The following is a 24,582-nucleotide window of genomic DNA, read 5'->3' as shown; positions in this document are numbered from 1 at the left end:
ACCCTTTGAATGCATACTGATTTGTCAATATGATGTACAATTTCTTTTTTTTATTGGCAGGGGGCTGAAGGAGAGATGGAAAATGAACAAATAGGCAAATTACAGCTTCTCATCTCAGTCTGTTAAAACACCATTAAACTCTATGGTGTAGAGTGGAAGTTATATTGAGCCAACACAGTTCAGTTAAAGCTGGTACCTAAAATTAATATTCAGTCAGTGACAAAAAAAAACCCCACAAACCAAACAACTTAGTTTTGTTGACAAACTAAAGTGTAGTAACATTACCTGAACAGGAATGCTTTTCTTTGACAACAAAGAGTGTGGGAAGCAGCTCAGTAACTTACCAACACCACCACATTGAAATTATTTCTTATCTGTTTTATTGCAGGCTTTACATATAACTTCCCTCTAACAGAAATTCAGAGGGAGAAAAACTGATGGTTGATTTAATAATCCTTTATGTTTCCTAATGGTACAAGAGACTGTTGCAAAGACAATAAAGCCACAATAAACCAAGTAGGCTCAGAGTCCCAAACCCCTGGGAAACTCAATTATGCACAGAAGTCACTACAATCAATGAATAAAGTTGTGCTTTTCTTAGCAACAGTACTGGGTTTTCAGGGACTGAAACAACTTTCCAAAATCAACACACCAGAATTCCCCTTTCTAAAGAAAGGTGCCAATCCACCTCAAATTCACAGAAACACAGTTGATCATTGCAGGTGCACAATGACACATTCCATAGCGGCACTGGGACTGAAGTCCTAATTTAGTTCTTATCTTAGATCAGTGAAATGAATTGAGTGTATTATTTAACAATACACAATCACTCAAAAAGAGACACAGCATCTGATAAGCAAGACTTAAAGGGCCTTAGGCTTCAGTTCAACTCACAGAAGTAACGCACAGGGAGCTAAATGTATCACCCAATTTTGGCACTGCTACCTTTTTTTCTTCTCCTCTTCCAGAGAGCAATAAAATTTTATGATTAGCACTTCATAGACACAAGTGAGCAATATCACACAGAAGTTGGACAACTGACAACTCAGTTTCAGCTGACCTGACAGTTGCTGTGGCAGTCCAGGAGGTCATTACTGATGTAGGCTTGCATGATAGTGTCTCTCTGTTCGCCAGGATATGATGTTGTCAAGCGCTAAAATAAATAACAACATAAATAAACAAGTAAACAACATAAAAAGCCAAAACTATAGCTTGATGAGCCCTGGAGATTTTAAAGGTGCTAATATTCTATAGCTGAGAGCCTCTTTCATGGGGAGCAGTAATTCAAACTCAGTGACCTAAGGGAAAGAGATGAAATGAACTGACCTGACCTCAGCTCTGTGATCCAGTACAAAATTGTTACTTGGGAGCTGTCATCACTGTCCATACAGGAAGGATACAGAATTACTTCCCATAAAGTTAAAAAAACCCCTCTAATAGTTACAGATGTGGTGCTTTTCTTAATCATTTGAGACAGAGCATTGGGCAAGAAGTACTTTTGGTTAGAACAAACAGATTGTTTTTATGTGAAAATGGACACTGAAACTTGCTCAGAATTCCACTATTATCATCTTTCATGACTGTCACTTTGAACACATCAGCTTCCTTTGCAGCAGGAAAATGTAACTTCCTGTTGTCATCTGTAATTTTTCTTAAATGTCATTACATGACCCAAGTCAACCAAAAGGTAGTTTCCTGTAAAATATTGATTATAAAGGAAAACTGGTGATTAGAGTCAGGTATGTCTTGGATACAGCAGTATTTATATAAATATAAACCAAAATGATATGTGGAAAATGGAACTGCCTAAAACAACAATTTATTTGGAAGCATATCAGAAATTATTTCCACTGAATATCCCAGAAATTTGGGAAATCCTTGTGTGAGAAATCTGTCTCTCCTCAGAAGAGAAGGACACTGCTACACTACAAAGAGACACCTCGTGCCTGGGCTGCCTTCATCATCTCAACAGCCTTTGGAAGCTTCATCAACAGGAATTTGCCTGTCATGCTGAACTCATCACTAGAACAACCATCTTGTTTGCTAAATGCATCTTAGTTTGGAGGCCTCCTGTCCTTACCCAGCGCAGAGCCTGCAGTAAGAGGGCCTTGAGACGATCACTCCCTGTAATCAAATCTTTCTTCAGCTTCTCATAATCCAGAGAGGGCAGCAATGGCACATCCTGCACCTTCCTAAAGGAAAAGACATTCATCAAAACTCTCTGTCCTCATTCAGTGCAGCTGATGTTACTGAGGTGAGAAGAGCCAAAACAGGAAGTCTGCTTCAGGAAAAGAACTTCCACATTATCATACTTTTATTACCATTATAGTGTTAGAACAATAGACTTGTTGAATTTGGGGTGATTTCTTACTTATGTATGCAGCTTGCTTACCATCATAACTTGCAGACAGTAAACTGATAGCAAGACAGCTGATGACCTGAGATTTTTACTGGCACAAAACAGTACAGTAACATCCTTTTTCCCCCCTTCTCTACTGGACCACAAGGGCATGAGGACAGTTAGATGCAGTAAAAAGCTGCAGCTCCATCTCCAACTCCAAGCCCTTATGCACCCAGAAATGTCTTCTCCAAAGCAGAGCTGGTGTGGGCTGAATGGATTTTTACAGCCTGAAGTATGCTGACTTAACATGAGACTTAATACAGACTACTTTCTATGCATCAATACTATCTTGCTATTCTGAAATTTAACACTGCAATAGAAGTTTCTCTTAAGAAAACTGCTTCCAGTCAGTGTTTCAATCTTAATATTTAAATATAATCCACTAAAATGTTTTAGTATCTTCCCATCCTACCACAAATAACTTTTATATCCTATGTATAATTGCCTATTATCTTGTAAACAACAGGATAAAAAGTGTCTCAAAAATTTAATAAAACTTCACCTTGAATATACCATTTCTATTCAGTATTACAAGCCGAATTTTATTAAGTCAGACGCAAAAAAAAAATCAAAGTTAAGGCACCCAAAAATCCATATTAGGGCTTCCCCCTTTTCCTGGACTTTTGAGAATCAAACCAATTACAACAATAGGACTGAAATATGTGGAAACACTAAAAATAGAGCAACAACCTCACATGTGTGGAATGGCAGATTTACTGGATTAACAACATTCTGCTGAAATTAGAACATTACTGAAGCTGGTCAGCAGAAGAACACAGATCACACAATATTTGCATCAATGTTCACTGAGGTCAGAGGCAGCACAGAGGAGGAGTCCCACTTGAGGACAACTGGCAGTGTGTACTTCAGTTTACAAACCCTTCTCTACAGACAGAAATGGAGCTCAGCAACAAATACTTACATAGAGGATAAAGATGCTCTTAACAGTGTGGAAGCCTGAATCACAAAAAGAAAGAAAAAAGGAAATTACAGCATGTAAGTCCAAATTTCATATAATGTTATTAATGAGGTCCAAAGTGAATTCTTTCACTAAGATTCTGCAGTTTTTTTCCTATAAAAATCTGTGCTGTAAACCAGAAACACAGCTGAAGAAAGAGCACTTCAGTGTTTATCTTTCTTTTCCCTTAAAGTGTTTTACAGGTCAAAATCTCTTTTGTTATGATTTGGCTATATTATCCTCACCCACATAGTCCAAAAATTACCTATGCTTGAAACATTTTAAAAAATAACAATAATAAATTAATAGAAACTACTATCTGAGCCTGCTGAGGAAGATGAAGAACTTGCTAAGCTCATTCACTGACTTCATAAATTTTCATATCTTTAAAATTGCAATAATATTTCATTGGAGACTCAGCATGCATTCCTGCATATACATTTATTGTAATTCTTTGCTCCAACACTAATGTTATCAAGTGCCTGCTGCTACCAAAATATATCCCTATATATAATTATTAATATGCAAAGACAGGATTATGTATTCTGATATGGATAAAACCAATATGAAATAGTGTGCCATTCCTTAGTGGTTCTGCCTAAGATATTATAATTAAATCCTGGATATTTCTTCTCTGATGCAGGGTGACACAGTGCCTGTGCAGGCACCACTGTGCAACAAGGAGCACCAACACCAGACAAAAGTTCCACATGAAAGTTGTCTGCCTCAGTGAGTATTTTTTGCTAGATTTAATTGTAGGTAAGCAAAGAAGCAGCAATTCTGGCATAAGAATGCTTCATGTCATGCATTCTGATGTCAATTACATGCTGTATTTGCAGAATATTCAATGTCATCTCTTTGTGCTGATCTCTCTGCTAAAAATCTCTCATAACCACTTATGCCTGTAAAACTGGTCTTGTCTCCTAACTGAGCCTCTTTCAATGGGAACTATATAATCAATGTCTATTGTCAGATTTAAAACTGGGATTTAGGAGACAAAAAGCATGAAATACCATAGAGAATATTGAATTACACCAGCTGACATATTCCTGAAAACAACCTCGTGGGTATCCTTGTAATACAAGGAACTGCTCTATTAGATGTGAAATAAGCTTATTGTGCACAGTGGAAAGCATTTTATATTATGTCAATGAATGATTTATATACAATAAACAGCTCATACACCTCAAAAGTAAACTGTCTGGACCAGCACTTCTCACATCATAGTTTATCTTACACAATACAAAATTCTTTCTAAGTATCATATCTGCCCCTAGACTGTTTTGCCCTCATCCATTTTCCTTAGCATTTTCAATATGTATAAAGAGTTAATTTAAATAATAAATAAATAAAAAAACAAAACTGTTTTCCCAGTCAAAACCTAAAACCTTGTAGCTGCATGTGCAATGAAATCACAAATCACTTTTGTTGCCTCTGTCAGCACCTTTCTTCTTTGTCCATTAGGGGAAATGGAAGAAAGTGACTATAGCACTTGAATGCAAAAATAATTGCAGAGCCTTTAGAGATGGAAGGTCAAACAGAGAATAGCAATGTGTAAAGAAACAGAGCAGGGCACTAGGGCTATATAAATGCATATAAAGATTCTCTGCTTCTCAATAAAGGGTTTTTTTATGCACTTCTTTGCTGTCTTAGAAAGAAAAAGGTGCTCCAACCAAAATCTATCCAGAGGATTACCGGTTAAGATGCACATATCACTCTTCTACACAAATAAAACTTTCTGGCAAGTGGAGGATTTTGCAAGCTTTTATAAAATTTCAAACTACAGAAAATTCAACTGGAAAAACATTCAGATCAAATAGGATAAGGTCCTATTAATTCCCAGATTATTTTTTAAGCCAGCAGATGGAGCACAGCAAGGTATTTAGTATGGTTTCCTTTTGTATTCTTCCTACACCAAAAAGGCACCAGGGAGTGAGGCAGGCCCTGCACTGGGGCTCTGAGGGCAGAACACTGAGCTGGAAAAACATCTGGTCACTTTGCTGATCAGACCCAGTTTATCAGTCTAGAACCTGCACAGGAAGAAGGAAGTTCTTTCAGGTTTTTGGTGTTTCTGGGAAAGCAATAAGGATAAAGTTCATATTACATCAGGTTCAATTGTCAAGGTTCAATTGTCAAGGCTAAACAGGAATGAAGAAAGTTTTGGGGGACTAGTTTGTTCTTCACTGCACTGTCATTTCTCAATCTGACAATGATCAGCACCACTGATAAGGAGAAAGAATGCAAGCATGTTACATGCAGAGGTTTCCTTTCTTCCTTTTCATCTGCATTATTGCAATTAGTCATAAGTAAGCTAATCTGTATCTGTGGCATGCTGAGTAAAGCATTGGCTCAGGATATACACTTCTAGTCCTGATTCAGCCAGCAGCTGCAGACAGAATCCAAACACATCATTCCATGTCTCTGGGCCTCAATTTTTTTAATCTGAAAAGCAGATACAGGCATCAATCTCGAACAAGCTGGGGTTTGAGATCTACCAATGAATGGCAGAGTGCAAGAGCTAGAAGTTATTATTTTGCTATTAAACAATTTAATGCTTATAGCACAGTCACCATAAATAGAAATTATTTAGTAGCTCCTCTTCTACTCATTTTTCTTAGCTTACAAGATTTATTTCCTCAGCATTTTCTCCCCAGCCCTTCCCCCAGTCTTTCCTGGAACAGGTTAACAATTGATTTTTAACCTTTTGAGTGATAGTATATCTTAGATTCCCAATGAAAGGTACAGTGTGAAGAACCTGTGGCAAACACATTCCTATGTCCCAACACTCATAGACTTCATCTTGAATAAAATACATTTCATGCAAAACCTATCTTGAGAGAGGATCATTTGTCATAACTGAAAGACATGCAGAAGATCAGTGTCTTAAGGGAAGAAAAAGAAACACAAGAAAAAACAGCCCAAGCATAGCTCATTCTGGTAGGATCATGGGTATGGCTTATATTTGTGTTGGTTCTTGCCAAAGCCAAACCAGGTGCCACATTAAATCAAATAATTCTGTCACGATGCACATTAGCCCCAGATGGCATCCCTTTATTTTTGAACAAAGACAGGCATGAATATGAACAGCATGGAATAAACCAAAGAAGTTCAAAGGGAAAAAAAATCAGTATTTATAAAAGAAAGCAGATGCACTTCATGTGCAAGCCAAAACCACAACTGATTTTATCAAATACTGCAGCCCTATATTCAAACCATATCCCCTTTGCTGTTTGATGTATATATTCATAATATGCTGAAGGCAAAGCTGAAAGTTCCCACTCTGAAAATGTGCTGCAAGAATTCAGTGCAAATTCAATGCAGATTCAGAACTAATAATCAACAATACATGATGAATATGTGAAGAGTAAAACCAAAATTTGAGCAGATTTCTACAAATCATCAGAACTCACAAATCTGTGTTGAGTTCATTTGTTACACACTAATAACAAAAAGACTGCTCCACAGAGCCTGTGAGGGTTTGACCCTGAGCTTGTGTAACCTGGCAGGTCTACTGGGGCTATGCAAAGTATTATTTCATAAGCAGATCTGCAAATGTTTTTTATTATCTTTTTTTCCTACTTATACTCGAGATATGCTGTTATGAAAATTTCCCACTTGCCATATAAAACAGGTTCTCTAAGACATCTGATGTGTACATTAAAAAGTCACACAGCAATAGTGTGTGAGAATGTAATGACAACACAAATGTCAGAAAGAAGTATAAAATACTATACAGAAACAGTGAGGGGAGCTGAAAGCTACCCATATATTCAAGAAATACCTCAGAATCAGTCAGACAACTTTGCAAAAATTTTATAAACAACTCTGCACACTAAGCTATTACATTCTACATTGTATAAAGTTACATTTAACTAATGCTTTATATTAATCTGTAAAAGGAAAAAGTTTTTCTTTAGCAAAAATAATTTGATTAATAATTGCTCATTTGTCATGAACCTTTCTCAATCTCAAAACAGAGAATTACATGAAGGAACAAAATGCTTAACATCAAGCAAAAAGTGTCCATTATGAACATTCATGTCACCAATGGGAACAGGTTGATTGATACAGGTGATCTTTCAGCATAGGTGGATGTGGGTTGTGTTCTCAACATCAAGATGATAAGTATGTAAGGAATAGTCCATTGCATTCAATATTTTTATGACTATTTCTCAAAATAAAATGTTCTGAATGGAAAGTTGAATGCCCACAAGGGGTTACTTTAATTCCAGGTGATAAATATGTTTGAAATTTAGTCAGCTTTTCTTGAAAGACAAAATCTAGTTTTACCTAAAGAAAGTGATAAAAATATAAGTACATATTATTTTAAATTGACTGGCATCTTTAAGAATTGGTGTCAATCACTTTTATGAATTGATTACATACTGAGTTACTTAGAAGTAGACTCATTTCCTTTCTTCACAAAGAATGCACTGACTATGGGCAAAATTAGATACTTATGGTGTACTTGTAGTATTGCCAGAATACAAACTTCCATCTGGGTTACAGAAGTCACAGGCAGTACAGAGAATATAATTTTGTGTTTTCAGTGAAAGAGGATCATTTTAACTGTGTGAGAGAATTTTGTAATCTTTACTACTGAAAGGAAGTTTGACTTTAGGAAGAAAAAATACAAATATGTAGAATACAACACCCCTCTGAAAAGCATGAATCAACTTGCTGAATTATCTCGAGCAATAATATTTATTTGCTTTGTCAAAGGTGTTGTGGGCTCAGCTGGTTTTGGCACACTTCAGAGAGAATGTATACTATACACAGATGATCCCATGGAAGAAACAATTGCTTTCTGCATGCTGTAAGAAGCTGAGTTTCATGTCAAAGTTGTGGACAAAGCTGCTCTTATGTTGACATGCTGTGTTAAGTGAATTATGAAGCCATAAGGTTACCCAGAACATCTATTCCATTCCCCATGCAGAACTGCCAAGCCCTGTACGTTTTCTGGCTCTTCATAAACCACACAGTTATTGTCATGACAAGATAAAATGCAGGGAAAATTGCTGCATGTTGTGAAATAAAGAGAAATACAGACTGTGACAGACTGAGCAGGCAATGTGAAAGGAAATAAAGATAGACACTTACATATCCGTCATCACAAGGGCTCATAGAGTAATATCCCTTTATAGGCAAACAGACACACATTAAAATAAAGAAGATTAAAAAAAATAAGTTAACAGAAATAAATCACAGAGAAATGCACCAAAAAAAACCCCAACCAATAGAAATTAGCTAAAAAGTATAAACATGTTCTCCCAATCCTCATACTTGTATGTCTTAGAACTGAAATTGCTGTGTCTCTCTTCTGATATATTTGGAAGTTCTCCCCTCAACACCTGGCAAACACACCTAGTCTGCACATTGTTCCACACTGTCAGAGTCAGAACAGCTACACACAAAGCACTGACAAATTGACAGGAATATATGACCTGTGCTGCTCACTCCAGTGAGGCAGCCAAGAGAGAAACCCTGAATGTGGCCTGGATCAAAGTCCTCAGCTCCTGAGAAAGCCCCTGCCACTATTCTCCACACTTCCTTTGACTGGAGTTTCTGACCAACAAAGACTGACAGAGACAATTTAAGGTGTTTCAGCAATGTTATCAATTCTTCATGCTAAAAGGTTACAGGGATAAACTAAAGAAGTCTCTGGAAGCAAACCTAGTATGTAGTAACTAAAATAAAGAATGGTGCTAATTCATGGTTTGAGTAGTTTAGTACAAAATATGCCATGTTCTCCTTAATTAGACTAAAATACTTAGAACAGCTTGGTATCTAAAAAGAACAGTCTTAATTAAAAATAAAAGTACACAGTTCAACACAATGAAGTAAGACCAACATTAATTACTTGCCTTTTTGTGCAAACCTGCCAGTACTTTAGAGGACATATTTGTACAGAATAATAAGCACATAAACACTCTATTTAGCAGGCTGCTCTTTAACAGACATATACATCCTTACACAGAAGATACAAGAAACTTGCCACTCTTCACCTTGAGCAGAAAATAAATTTCTTTTTATTCTTTAACCAATTTAAAAAATCTGGCATTCTTCTTTTTATTACTACAATACTTAGAATTCCCTGATGTGAATGATTACTTTAACTTTCATGGTGCTATGCACATATACAGAGAGTTCCTGGCAAAGACAATTTAAAATTAAATTTAAGACAAAGGATGACATCAATAGAGACCAAGAAGTGAGCAAAAGAAACCAGGAGATAAACTGCATCATGATGAGAGACATTTCAGCACATGCACGACCTGAGCCACTGAAAAAGGATGTAGGCATCAAGACAAAAGATGAAATTAAAGTAAAGTTTTAACATTAAAGGAAATCACAAAAGGTTGGACCAGACAACCTTTCAAAGTCCCTTCCAAACTGGGCTATTCTATGATTTGAGGACACTAACAGGAAAAACTTGTGGAAACCCCTACTGCAGTCAATACCTTACCCTTAAAGAGTTCATGTAAACAAAAAAACTTGCAGCAACTCGTGAAAAGGGCATTATATACTGTATCAGCAGGAAAATATGAACTTCTCCTTGCTTACATGAAGAGGTAGGCTTGTTTCTTCTTTTCCATACATAAATGGGAACATATAAAATAATCCCAGGGACAGAGATGTAGAAAATTGATTATGTCATCCAAAGAAAAGTCCACTTAGGGTAGATGCTGTTTGCTGCAATGAGCACTTTATTTTTAAATGAAAGAGCAAACATCTGCATAATAATGTCTGGTGAATTGACTCTGAATGGTTTAGAGAGTGATTAAAAAAACCAAAATAAAAACCTTCTGTTACCCTCATCCTAGGTTTCATGTGGTCTGCTGGTGCAGAAATTTCATAAGTAAGAAATGGAATGGAATACTTGCCACCAACTATTACAGCTTGATGACAAGTGCACAGTTGCAGTAAAAACCATATTTGAGGAAAAAAGCAAATAGTACAAGAAAAATAGGAGCCCATAGCAGTCATTACAACTATCCCAAAAATAAATTTTAAAATCTTTCTTGTTCACAGTTTGTAAGTGACAGTTTAACTTTCCAGATGAGCTGGTAATTCTGTCCAGTGACAGAACTTAAAAAAACCACCCCACTAGTTTTCCACAGCTTCTAGAGTGGTAGAGATCTACCCAAAGAGACCCAAAATTTGCAAGGGACATTAATTCACCTAATTGCAGCTACGGGTAAATATAATCAGAATGAATAGCAGCAAAAACATAATGGGCATTTATTCTATTTCATGACACAGGTGCAATACATGCAAACAATTTTACAGCTTTCAGGTCACAGAAAGATTCTCCAGTGGTTTACACCCATCTCTATTACTGACAGAAAGTGCACATCTGAAGAAGCAGTTCCTGTTTTGCCTATAATCCAAAACTTAGAGAACCTTATTCCTCATTCAAAATATTCCAGGAAGGTGTACACCTTACTTCAATCAAAAAAAAAACTGGTTTTGGGTTTCAGACTTGAGCCTGTGCTACTTTTGGTGGAGTGTGAATGTACTGCGTTTGTGATAAAAAGCCAGAATCCTCTTGGCTTCATGATGTGTATTGAACAGAAAACTGCAGGCATCAAAAACTACAAACTCTGCTTCTTATCCACCAGACAAATCAAGACTAGAAAAGGAAAATGGTAAAAAAATAATTAAAACTTGGCTTATCTCAAGAGTGTTAAAAATATAAGGGGCTGTGATAGTCCTGTAATAGATTACTGTATTTGAAAGTATACTTTTCAAATTTACCATTACCTACATCAGCTCCCTATCCAAAGGAACACTAAAAAGTCAGGAATCTATTAACTCCTTAAATAAATGTTTTCTTCAGCTTGTCAGACCTGCTGCTCTGACCTTCTATTCTTAAATCCCCACCTTCTGCTCTGACAATTCTCTCAGGTTTCTTATCTCCCAATTCAGGACCCACATGCCAAATGACATGAAGGTGGAGATAACATTCAACTGCAGCTAAGAGAAAAACCTTAGGGTGAAACAGAGCTTTAGAGGCCTTGCAAACATCTCCCAGCTGTAACAGTAGTGTGACCTCTCTGCCACTGCATGCAGCAGATGCATCCTGCTCATGGATTGTACATCAGGCTCACAAGCTGACCCAGGAAGTCACAGAGCAGGCGAGAGACATGGAGTTGCTCTGCAAAAGAATGAGATCCAATCCAGCTCACCAGAGAACACAAAGCTGACACTAGAAGCCCTTGCTAGGTAAGATTTCAGGGCATGATTACAATGGAAAACTCTTTTGGCTGTCATTGCCTCAGGTCTTAAAGCCAGCTCAGTAAGACTTGCCTCTGGGATTTTTCTCCTGATACAAATTTCTTCCAGTTTGAAAGGACAGGCCTTCAGCCATGGGGGAGGACAAGCCAGGAAGCTGATGTTTGCACATTAACAACTGATACAGGTCACCTTTATTGTAATTTCAAAGCCTGAGACCTCACAGCTTTCTACTACACAATATGACTTTCTCCAACATTAAGAGTTGAGCAATGTACTGGGAACAAAATCAACTTTGCATACAAATAATGCTACCTAGGATATAATCCAAGGTGTACTCCTTAATTTCCTTGGACAATATTTCATTTTGGTTACAGCACTCATATAATCCTCCTTCCCAGTGTAACTAAAAACTACCAGTGTAGCTGATTTAACAAAATATACTCTAAAGCTCAAGTACAGTTCTCAGAGAATGATGCAGTTTTAGCATTCTTGCTAATGATTCCTTTTTCTGCTCATTTATATAGAGATATTGATCCAGCAGAACCAATTTATTTCAGGGCCTTGTCCTGACATTGGTGATGTCAGTGAGACAGGATCATCCTGAACACTCAAGGTGAAGTGGGGGGGAAAAAAACTTAACAAACCACCATATTTAATGCCTGATAAAAGCCTTTAGACAATGACAGTATTTTTAAGCCTCTCACTTATCTTGCCTACAGAATGAGGTAAGATGATGGTAAGGTAAGGATGAACAAAGTAGCTGCCCCTCTGCTAGTCTCTTCTCTCTGTAATTATGCATCTGGCTGCCCCTTACAGCAGGAGGTTTGTGAAATGGAGTAGCTGGAAAGACCACACTCTAGTGTCTCTAAGTAGTTATGGGCAAAAAGTGAATGAATCTGGCAACACAAATCCAGCACAGATGCTGTGAACTCGTGCTGCTACTTAGTCTGGGTCACGGTGCCTCCAGCTTTATTCCAAAACTTATGCAAAAACCTGAAACCACTTAAGGGTAGAACAATAACATCTGAGTGTATAACAATGAAGTACTTGAATCCTTGAAGAAAAAGTAATGGCATGCCTGAGTGGCCTAGTGGCAAACAGTCAGAATTTTAGTTCATCTCATCTGGCTTCCTGCATCAACAAAGCCAGGGAGAGGTTAGAAATATTCTGGGATGAGAAAAGAATCTCATTTTTCCTTTCATAAGAAAATATCTATTTTTTCTTCTCAAATTTATTTGTGTTTCTACATGTTTGCTATTCATGTATAAAACCAGAACCCTTTACATGGGAAATAAACAAGAAAATATGATCAAGAGGGGACAAAAGGATAAGATGAGGAAACCTGATTATAATGCAGTTATTGTCTATATGCAAAGACTGTGATTAGCCCTCCAAAACTTGGCTAATGCCTCAGAGAGCCTGTGTGGATCTGCTTATAGAAACAACATGGGAGTTCAACCACAGTAGCTGCTAGAACCTCAATGTCAAGGCGTGACCTAAACCAGTCTAGAAACCCTTAATCTAAACAGCCTCAGGGCTATAACTGGACTGGTCCTTCACTAGAGAGCTTGGCTCTCACAGCACCTACCTAAAACAGTGTGGATAAATGAGCCACAAAGTCACACAGAAATAGTTCTGCTAGCAAAGCCTAGTATAAAAATAGATACAACTGTGCCAGGAAAACACAGCTTTGCTCAGGGTAACCTAGTGAAGGGAGACAAAAATGTACTTCCAGCAGGGAAAAAAAAATCTACCACCAACATATTCTCTTTCTCTAACCTATCTGCATTGGTGGAGACTGTGTCAAAGTGGCCATAGTGCCATAAGTCTGGTGGCAAAGGTGCTTTTGGAGCAGAAATGCTTTTAGAGACACTTTTAGGGAAGCAGAAATCAGAACCTTGCTTAATGATGACACTTCCCTCTGCCCCTTTTCTAAAAGGGTTCAAGAGACTAGAGGATCAATGGATGATAAAAAGAATAGAAATAATAAGCAAAACCCTGGGCAAATGGAGCACCTTGAAAGCACAGGAGAAAAAGAGAAGTCTTGATGCAAGCAGAGAGCAGGAGCAGAGGGCACGTGGCTGTACAGAATGGGTGATCTCCATACAGGGAAGGAGAAACACACACAACCTCAACATCAGATAGCAAAAATACAGAAGACTACCAAGGTACCTAAAGCCTTATCTCAAAAAGCCACTGGCAAGGGAAGAGCAAAGACATCTGAAAGTTGTTGGTTAGAAGAAAGGTGGGGTGGCAGGAGGGACATTACAGGATGGGAGATGAGATAAACTATGGATATGATATCAATCTGAAGAGAGGGGAGCAGCAGACAGCACCTAATATTGAGGTAACAGACAAACAGATGCTGGTTCCTTCCTGAAACCCTGAAATAGCAGCTTTTGCAGGCTGCATAAGAGTGCACCTCCTAAACTCATGGCAGGTCAGAGAAAGGAGTTCTGACCATTAACAGGAAAGTGAGGGCATTTAGAACGGCCTGAAGAGCAATGAGGAATAATACTTATCTCTGAAAATATTAGCACATAGAAAAGAAAAGGAAGCATTTATATTATCTCCTTATCTCTATGTAGCAAATTTTCAAGAAGAACAAAATGTACCCATAGCATCATTGTTATTAAAAACCTTGGCTAGAATAAGAAGCAGGAATTTTATTTTCTTCTGCTTTTCCTTTGACACTTCACTAAGTTCTCCTGCTACAAAGTTAAGTACACATGAATGCCTGCCATGGCAAAAACAGTAAGAACAGTTCATGATCTTGGCTTGTCTTTGTAGAACAGTGGTATACAATATTTTCTTAGTAAAACATTTTGATGCACTTTTATGATTAATGTTTGTTTAAAGCATTTTGTTAGCATTTTAACAGACACAAATTTTACTGTCCTCACAATAACAGAATTAACCATACTTAGACAGCTATAACTACACAATCAGGTCATTGACCAGCACCTGAGATCAACAAAACAATGTATTGCCATATTCTTATACAAGCTTGAACATATTATGTTTTGTCTTTCCCATTACAGAACATTTATTGTTCTCTATGTCGTTTAAATAGTATTGTCATTTTAGACAGTTACTGTAAAAATCCCAAACATTTGTACTTACAGTTCCAGGCCTTGTGAAGTCAATGTTGTGTGCTACAGTTTGTTTCAAATGATTGCTAAACAAGCAAGCACAAACATTTTGAATATACTCTGGTGTAATCTAAAATTAGGAAACAAAATGAGAACAGGATTACATAAAACTTACACTTTCTACCAGACAAGTGTTTCTATATTAAAGGCTGTTTTTTTGTTTGTTTTAAAGTAAGAAATCACACACCTGAGGCTCACTGACACAAGCACAAGGTATATACTGCAACTACCATTCTGTACAGAAATTTTAAAACTGTAAATTCTCTTTATCTGGGAATTGTTACGTGATTCACAAAACTAGTGCTTAACACGTTCAGAGAGTCTAGGAGAAAACCAGATTTTGTCACCCCTTTATTTGCATACAGATTTTTGTGACTCAAAAGATTTAAAATCAAATCAAATTAAAAAATGAAGCAGTTTTGAGCTTGAAACAATGCTGATGTGTTGTTTACCTAAAGAGCAGAACTTACACAACTGTCTTGTACAGCAGAGAGAATAAATATGAATTACACAGTACAGAACTTTGTTTTTCAATGCAAAACATCTCAGTGGGTTTAGTGGTTTTGTTTTGGGAAATCTACACTTCAACAGAACACCTTGGTTTCAGGAGAGTTATTACCTTCCCCAGAAGAGAGATGAGAGGACCGAGGTTATAGACATTCAACTGAGGACACTTCCCAGACCTTCAGCAGGACAATGAACCCCTTCAAACTCAGAAGGCTCTAAGTTCAATATCACTTTATTCAGTACCCAGCTCCACTTTGGATTCAGAACGGACAGAATCCAGGATCCCTAGCAGAAGAGCACCCTCAGCTGGACACACCTGGGAAGCACCAAACAAGTGCCCCGCACGAGGCTCACAAAGGAAACTGAACAACATCCGCAACAGAAGAGAGCCAGCGTCCGGATCCCGACCACAGAGGGTAATTGGATATCGCTGGAGAGCACGGAAGTGTAAATAGGAGGCAGCAAATAAATGACTGTGATTTTATTGTTGAGCAGATACCTTCCCTAATCTGCTGTAAAGCATAATCCATCCAAAAGCAAATTCTTCCCTGCAGTAATAGCAGCAGTGATCCCAGAGCAGAGTAACAAACCATATGGTGTTCATGCTGATGACAGGAGGAAGGTACATATTGACTTTTCAGCAGGCAGCCCAGGAAATGCCAGGTGGTTCTCCCTGCTAACAAGTCACAGTTCCTTTAAAAGCACCTAGAGGCCACTAACATCTGCCATAGGAACAGCCTTCAGGTTACACAGAACTCGTGCTCCTAGAGGAGCACAACACATGAAAAAGACAATCAACTTCATACAAAAAATACTCCTAAGAAAGTTGTACCTTCTCCACTTAGATACATGGGGCTCATTTCACATGATGAATAACTCATTCACTCCTATCTCCCTGTTCCCTTTATCAATTAAATTAACAAGTCCACTTTAGCAGAACAGAGAGCAAATCTTTTCCTCACCAAAATTTTGGATAAGAAGACCGTGGAATTTAAAACAGACCTGACTGAAGTTTTAAATACACAACAATTGTTGATGGGCTGGACTGCAATCAGTAATCACCAGAATGCCCTCTAATAACTGCTGCTGCCAAAGCTCAAAAGGGGACTTGCACAAGAGATCTGAGATGCCTTGTGAGATGGTGGTAATTTTTTCAAGATTTCTGAGCCAGCACAATTCAACCCACTTTTTGCATTTCTTTTATCCTCTTTCACCAGGGCAATGGGAGAACAGCTCATCCAAAATGCTGTGCTTCATTAGTAAAGGGCCACAGCTCTAACAGAAATGCTCATAACTATGAAGCTTAATTCACCCTTTGGTCTCCATTTTCTGGGGGTGTGGAAGCAAGTGCACATCTGGGTCATCTCTTACCATCTTGCCAGTGACGGTGGCCTCCAAAGAATCCACCAGCTCTGCAGTGACTTCAAGGAGACCACGGTAGTCCATCTGCAACTTGCGCAATCGTTTCAGGTTGGTCATGTACCTGTGCTCACGCTTCACTAACTGCTGATGAAGATGTTGCATCATTTCTGTCAAGAGAATATTAAAAAAAGAAATAACATCACCTATTCAAACAAAAGGACAAAAGAACCCACAAGCCTTTTTACTGCTCTGAAAGGACAACCTCAATTTCTGAGGTGTGGAATTTGCCTACAAGGATAATTTCATGCCTCTAGCAAGATTCCATTTCATTGCAACACCTCAGAGTATTTATTAAGCCTTAATTGTCCAAAGAACCAACTGCTTCACAGTTACAGTAGCAACACAACTATAAGGCAGTAAACATTACTGAACACATTTGTGAAGAGGATAATCCATTACTCAGTGATTAATGGTAAAATCTGTCGCTTATTTTTAATATCCTAAGTTTCTGAAAATTTGTCTTTCATTTCTATCTGAAGAATAAAAATGTTACATTTTTGATACATTTTGTTCCTTCGGGTTCAATTACTTTTGAGACAAAAGCAAACTGAGTACCAGAATCTGTGTACTCCACCCCAGTCTCAGACCTAGCCAAGCCAGTGTTCTGCATGGAACTGGGCACTGAACCTGGAGCTGTGGTCCACAGTGCAGATTTCTGTGACCAGACAAAACCATGAAGGGAGGCACAATAATTCTGTTGTTACAGCTGATGCTGTGTATTTTACTAGAACATTATGTTTTAAATTAGTTTGCTGAGAAGCCAGCACTGCTTTAGTGCTGTGAATGTGGCATCGGGCCCATCTGCAAACAGATACAATAGTTACCATAGGAGGTTTTGTTAAACAGTGGGAAGGAACCAGCTTGACTGTGGAGTTTCAGACAAAAGTAGGATTCCCTCTCACAGATTGAGAATCTTCCTGGGTTTAAGTAAAGTGTTCTAAACAGCCCAATATGACACAGTTTATCTCGTTGATAAATAAGCCACAGATCCTGTTCAAATCCAGCAAAATGCCCTTAAAAAAAACCCAGACCAATAACCAAAACACCACTAGTAACATTAAGCAATCCTGCTGAAACTGCTAAGCTTTTTACAATTCTGTAAGCTATTATACTAATCTCAATTTCAATCAATATTAACTTAAAAATCAGTAGAGTTGAGATGACTTCCAAAGACAACCAAATTATTCAGCCTTGATGATAACAATTCAACTTTGATTTTGTTTTTATTTCACAGCCATTACTGTTAAAATGCTACCACAGCTTTAATATGATACAGCTTCAAAATAAGAACATTTTTCTAAACTAAAAAAAGATTCTGAGAGCAACCACTGCACAAAACTAGCTACTCCAGCACTTTATTCTGTTGCCTAGATGAGCAAATGGGAATATATTTTTATTTAACTGTGACATAACACATTCAATTTGTAAATTTCCAATGGACGTATCTAGAGCATGACTTTCACTCAGAGGAAAGTTGGAAGCACCAAATCACAAAGCATAACCCTTCTCAGAGTTTGCTTACTTTTCATAGCCCAGTGGGGAAAATTTCCAGTGATGAAAATATGTCTTCCAACTGCAGTCAGCAGGAAAAAACTACATAACCAAAACTCAATGCACCTCATGAACACTAGTCTTGGAAATTCAGAAATAGGGTCCAATTTTACCTCTTGGCTGTTAAATCCAGGGATTATCAATAATAAACTGAGAAAAGGGTGTCAAAAAGGAATCACAAAGTCTTGGCATATCTTGCAATATGTATCACTATCTTCTCACACCTAAGTAATTTTACTGAAAAGGGGAAATTCTTTCATGACAGCTTCTCCTGCTGGAGAGCAGGAAGCTCTCATCCCTGTACAACAGCAAACAGCTGTTCCAAGCTCAGACAGGAAGAGCTGGTTCTGTGCTGCCCCATTCCCTCATTGCACTCCTGCCATATCCCTCTAACAGCATTCATTTAGACAAATCAGGGAGCTACCAGCCCAGCTAAAAATTAGTATTAAATTCCTTGTTTAAAATGTTAAATCATTATCATCCCAGTCCAGATTTGGTAAAAGAAAATGGTACCTTTCAGAGGCATTTCAGCTGACATTTATGTCATCTTGCAGCAGTGATCAAACTGCACCATTAGAGGAATCAGAGTAACACTGTGGCTTCTCTCTTTCCCAGACACAACTCCCAGCACTGACAAATGCTTTGTACAATATGATAAGCTTATCAAGGAGATAAAAAAATCTCTGGATCAAACACCTACCAGAAACATTATTCATATGTCGATGAAAAGAGGGGGAAATACAGCACAGAAGACTAACTTCCTGGTGCAGCAAGATACAAGATACAGTAAAGCTTGTGACTGCCAAATGAAGGTGCTGGCACTGGCTATCATCTTAACTACTGCATGTTTCTACCAGAATTCTTGCCTGCTCTCTCACGTGTGTAATTGTCAAGTCTTCTAACTCCACTTCCTACAAGCAGCCAAAGAGTTGCACATATGCACTTAATTCAGTGATAACTTTTTTTAAGTGAGAGACTCCTTTAAACTTACCAACACCTGAAACACTTGTTTCCTGAACTTGTACTTGCTCTGTCTCTTTCTGTCTAATCTCAGCCCACCTTCACATACTTGTCCAGAAGCACTGACTCCAGCCAGCTGAGTTCCTGCACACAGCAAAGCAGAGCTCTGAGCAGAGGAGCTGCAGGTCTCAGGAGCTGCTGTTGGACACTGAATCTTGCTCTCAGGAGAAGCAGGAGTCTCCTTCTTGCTCAAAAATTACTACCCATACTCTAAACTGACATTTTTCCACATAAATGATCATACTTTAGCAAATCTTCACAGACAGGTAAGTCACAGTCCACCTTCTCTAGTGCAGGAGCCTGACACACTTCCACCACTCTCCTCCTCCCCAAAACGGTGGAAAAGTGGCTGTGAACTCATCCACAGATTTGAAATAAGGCAGTGAAGGGAACAGCGGCTGAACACACTTCCAAATACCTCATTCCCTCAGTTCCTGTTAGCAGAGAGGACACAAAGAAGGTCTGAAGCTCTCTGTGCAAGATGCCAACCATTCTGCAATTTTTTCCTTTCCAGCCAAACTGAAAACATATGGGAGAACTGTAAGTTAAGCACAGCTGCCACACAAATAGTTTTGGAAGTCATACAGGAACTGAAATTTTTTAGCAAATGGGTAAGAAGCCAGGTAAAGGCTGGTAAAGGCCACGTAAAGTTTAGTGTAGCAGGTAAAGCGGGCAAGGTAAACACACTGAACACTCCAGGCCACCCTCAAAAGCATTTACACCAACCCACCCAAACTTGAAGTATTTCAGCATGTCAGACTGATGACTGGCAACTATTTAAAAAAGGTGTTTTCAGGATTCTGCCATACTGCTCTTCATTCATATGTTGCCTGTAAATTTCCTTTGCATTTCCCCTTCACTGATAAAGTAAATATTCTCCAGCAGCGAGTAAGTGCTGTGGATCCCATGTGATGGGAGCAGCATACTGCAAAAATAACCTCTTGGATCCAAAACCTTCATATGAGACAGTCCTCAAGTAACCTTTATGAAAAATCCAAACTGACTCAACCTCCAAGGCACATAACAGATCTGCAAATTCAGGCTGACCTGCATGAACTGAATTCCATGACAGTGCCTGCACAAAGCACAGAACCTGCCCAAATTAAAACTAATTAGGCCCTAAATAAGTCAGGTACAATTGGGTAGTTATTTGTTTTTAATAAGAGCATGGGATTATTGCCTTCAGGAAAGTCCTCCACAAGGAAAAATTGTAACTTCTGGAAAATAAAAATCCAAGAGACCTTTCTATTATTCTATTATTCTAAAGTCTAATGCAACAACACAAAGCACAAAATAACAAAGAAACACATGGAACTCACACTGGGAGAATACCTAACTTTCTGCCTAATTCAATCTACAAAAAGTAAATCTTCAGGATAAACCTACAGATAAAATAACTCAAGAGGAAAAGTCATTTTAAGAATCCAATTGGTCTCATATAAATCCCTAACTAGAAAGTATATGCAGAAAGTCAAGTGAAAAAACTCAATGAAAGGTAGTTGGAAATCCTAAGTTCTATTTATTGACCTGATTTTCAAAAGGCACATGTTTCAAGTGTTACCACCATCTAACAGGATTCTGTGCTGAAATTATTATTTCTAAAGGACCACAAGTCACACACACACAATAAAGTGTGTATAAGCAGTGTATCTCAAAATGCAACACATCAGCCAGTCCCATTTAAATGAACACATTCTTATTCAGGATATACTAATATGCACTATTTTAGGAGGTACTATTTAAACAAAATGAGTAAATAGGAACAAAAATCAACTTTGTCTAAGATCATCAGAACAACTGAATGAGACATAAAACCTGGAAGCAAGGGAAAGGAATCTGAGGCAACTTACTTTCATCAGAACTAGAAAAGGAAAGGTGGTATGCTTTATATGGAGTTCTCCACTGGTATGTTTTGAATGGAGTTCTCCACTTGTTTTTACCATGTTTCAGAACAGAATAGATGTTTAATACAAATCCCACTACTAGGTCCTTTCCCATTTCTAGTCCATATTTACTGATACTTATGGACTGCTTGAAAATTACTGAGTTTGAAAAGCTATCAATAGCTATCACCAAAGCTGGGACCTGGATTTCCAAGGACTTTCTGCTATGCATCACTGGTTTCCCCACCCCTGCAGGTAGTAAACCTCCCACTACTTTCACAGCCCCTGACAATTTTACAGAACATCCTTACCACAGCCCCGTATTTACCTTTGTTGCACTGTCCACTCTCCTTCTGTTGCACGAGTAAAAGCAGATCAGGAAAATGTGCACCTTTTCAGTGTTTGTTGCAGAGACTCAGAATGAGAACCTGAACCAAGCCAGGTATTCTTACTATCCCAGCAAACTGCAAGTGCCTGATGCTCTAGAGAATACATAAATCAACAATAAAGACATAAAAATCTCATAAGTGCACAACCTGCAATATTGCCTAGGGACTTGAGATCTTTTGCTGACCTATGAGAGATGAAATAATTTGCCCTGGATAATATGCCCCAAATAAAAGCCCTGGAAAACTTTCAGCTAGTCCCTGAAAGGCTAATTTAAAAGACTAACAGCTTTAGAAATGCTAAGAAAGAAGTCAGGTCAGGTTGGTGCCTTTGGGCATCCTGTATTTATACATGGAAACAAAGACTGATCACATGATAAGCATGTAGGTTCATATGGATCTGGACATGGTCTTTATATGACTTTTTCAAAAGTTTGTTTTTGAATGTAGAATATAAACAATGCTCCCTGTCATAAAAACACTGAACTGCAATGTTACTGCAATTCTGCAATAAATCCTATCAGCACACTCTTGCAATAAATTATACTGCCTCTTTACATTATTTCTAATTATCTGCAGAGTGTTTTCTTAGAAGGATACAAATATAGTGAGAAGCCGAGGAGTCTGTCTGGCTTTGAGAGCAAGAGACAGGAACGTTTCCAATCTTGTCCTTAAATCCAGTGTCCAAGAATCCTTGAAAAGAAAAACAAATAATGACAGTTGTTCACCAAATATGTACACTCTGCAGAAAGTACTGTTTGAATCACAGCAATTTCCCACTAGCAAACAAGGCAGCCAGCACTGGATTTAAAAGATTTTTCCCTTCACTGTTACTGATGTGAATGTATTTGCTCACTCCCCATGAAAGAACAGAAGTCAGAGGGGAGCTCAGTATTATTCCTAAATAAGAGTTCTAGAAACACAATGTATCTTTATTTAAAGTACTAAACTGTCACATAGTGTTGGTGGCTTATATACACAAACAACTGTCCTGAAAGTAAAAGCACCTTTAAAAAACAAGCAACTTGAGAAAAAGATAAAAAAATATTTTCACATATATTAAACAGAGTACAAAATTCGTATTTTGCACAGCTCAGTTTTCATCCTTTGCTCCTAACAAGATTTGGGAATTGTAAGTTTTGTCAATAACTACTGCAAGCATCATGACATCACACTGGTGGGTACAATGTTTCTAAAATAAGGATTTGGAGAAAAACAGCCAATGCAGGAAAAACAGACCAGAACAGACTCAGAGCATTAACTGGAATGCTGTCCTCTGCCTGACGTAGTGTCTCATACTGACAAGGAAATAACAGTTAAGGGAAAAAGTCAAACTACACCTAGGAATCCACCAAATAGTCATGCCTTCTATTTCAAGCCTTCAGTGAAGCTGGTTTCTGCTTGAGGAAAAGCCAGCCAATGAAAAAAAAGCTCTGTCTTCCAACAAGTACCAGGAGCTCCCTAAATTTACTGCTGTATACATATATATTGCAAGCTGTTCTCACAGCTCAGATTTGCCCTTATTTCATCACGCTGGAGAGTGTACAGAATTTACTTGTTGCATTTACCAACTCAGTATCCAGACAGCGGTGTACCACAGGACACTGTATATTACCAAAGGAACCTTGTCTCCTACAGAGAGGAGTGCATATGATTTTTCAAGATGTATTACACAAACTGACAGGAACTCCAGCTATATAAAGCATCAGATGCCTGAGAAAAATATATGCCATAAGAACTCTGCTTTGTAAACCAGTGACTCACTGCTGCTCTTTCTCAAACATAAAACAATCTGTGTTTCAACACTAACATGGAATGAGTTGAACAATTCCCACAAGAAAATATGAGTGAGTGTGGACTAAGAGCTTGGGCCCTGGGTTACTCAGAATAAACCTGAGGATCTCGTCTTAGATAACACATTAAAAAAATGCTGCTAAGTATAATTAAAAAAGAGTAGTCATATTCCATCTCTGAGGTCAACCATCTATCTCATTATTTATAGTTAGTCCCAAAGGAAAATGGCAGGATATGCCTTTTTTTGGTGTTAAACTGGAGCTCCTCATCAGCTGGTACATCCAAAGTTAGCCCTAGGGCAAGTATCACTTAAGCTTTGATTTGGTATCAAAAGCAGGGTGGCAGCAATGCAGGCTGAAGACATCTCCTTGCACCAGAGTGGCTGCCCACAGCTGCTCAGCCAGGCCAGCACAACTGTCCACATGGTCAGGGAAGCATTCAGAGCACATAACTCTAAAAAATACCAAAACATGCTTTACAAACAAATTTGTGTAGGTATGTCAGTGTAAGTCACCACAAAACCATCTCTGCCACACAGACACTGACCTGGAAAAGTTTTTTAAAGGAAGGATGTACCATGGGGTTTGGAACAAATGGCAGAGCATAGAAGGGAAGAAACTCTGTAGTCTGGCTCAGTGCAGCTCCTTTTGTTTCCAGGTATGCCTTGAAATAAGCAATCCTTTCATCAAGTTCAGCTTTGTCCTAGGTAATAAAGCAGCATTTTTAATTTAGAAAACTACCATTCTAAATGCACTGTAAAGCTGGCAAATAAGAGACCCAAGTATATTAATACCAAATTTGAAATTCCAGTATATTTGTTATTTAAAGACCAGTATTTATTTAACTAGAGAACATACTGTATGTTTTCACCAGTCATAAAGGAAAATGTAAAACAATGCTGTTATTTTTCTCATCCAGGTCCAAAGAAAGAAGAGACATACAATTGCTTTTTGAGTGTAAATTATTCCTGTTCACTTCAGGCTAGACTTTTAAAGAAAAATGCCATTGCTACACTCAGGGAAGAGAGAAAACACATACTTTAGACATACTTTATTTCAGTGGTAAGTGCAGAAACAAAAAAATCCACTTGCACAGCAGTGGGAAGTGGAGCTGGCACACAGAACAGAACAAAAGCTCCTTAGAGGCTGGAAGACAGACTGCAGGCATCCAAACACTCCTGTAGCAGCTGACAGGTGAAGGCCAGGAGCTATTAAGCCCTGGCTGATCTGGCTGAATCCAGGCTACTTAAATGTCTCTTCACCATAAAAGT

The 24,582-nt window shown here is 38.2% G+C and overlaps 1 protein-coding gene across 2 annotated transcripts in view; it reads right to left on the bottom strand.

The window, feature by feature from the left end:
- ARMC9 (armadillo repeat containing 9) overlaps positions 1-24,582 on the bottom strand; it is a 56,838-nt gene that overhangs the window by 29,788 nt on the left and 2,468 nt on the right. The window contains exons 5-13 of one of the 2 annotated variants that reach the window (XM_054639211.2): positions 23,859-24,014; positions 22,119-22,211; positions 21,461-21,485; positions 16,628-16,785; positions 14,721-14,819; positions 8,460-8,495; positions 3,324-3,358; positions 2,081-2,192; positions 1,061-1,153 (exon numbers count right to left, since the gene is read on the bottom strand). In XM_054639211.2, coding sequence (XP_054495186.2) covers positions 1,061-1,153; positions 2,081-2,192; positions 3,324-3,358; positions 8,460-8,495; positions 14,721-14,819; positions 16,628-16,785; positions 21,461-21,485; positions 22,119-22,211; positions 23,859-24,014 — 807 coding nt within the window. The remainder of the gene's footprint in view (positions 1-1,060; positions 1,154-2,080; positions 2,193-3,323; positions 3,359-8,459; positions 8,496-14,720; positions 14,820-16,627; positions 16,786-21,460; positions 21,486-22,118; positions 22,212-23,858; positions 24,015-24,582) is intronic. The other variant, XM_077184036.1, reaches the window with a different exon arrangement.

The sequence above is a fragment of the Agelaius phoeniceus genome, chromosome 10 (assembly GCF_051311805.1).
Source record: "Agelaius phoeniceus isolate bAgePho1 chromosome 10, bAgePho1.hap1, whole genome shotgun sequence".
Classification (NCBI taxonomy): domain Eukaryota; kingdom Metazoa; phylum Chordata; class Aves; order Passeriformes; family Icteridae; genus Agelaius; species Agelaius phoeniceus.
Note: the sequence above shows the minus strand (reverse complement) of the source record. Positions and strands in the feature narration are given on the sequence as shown.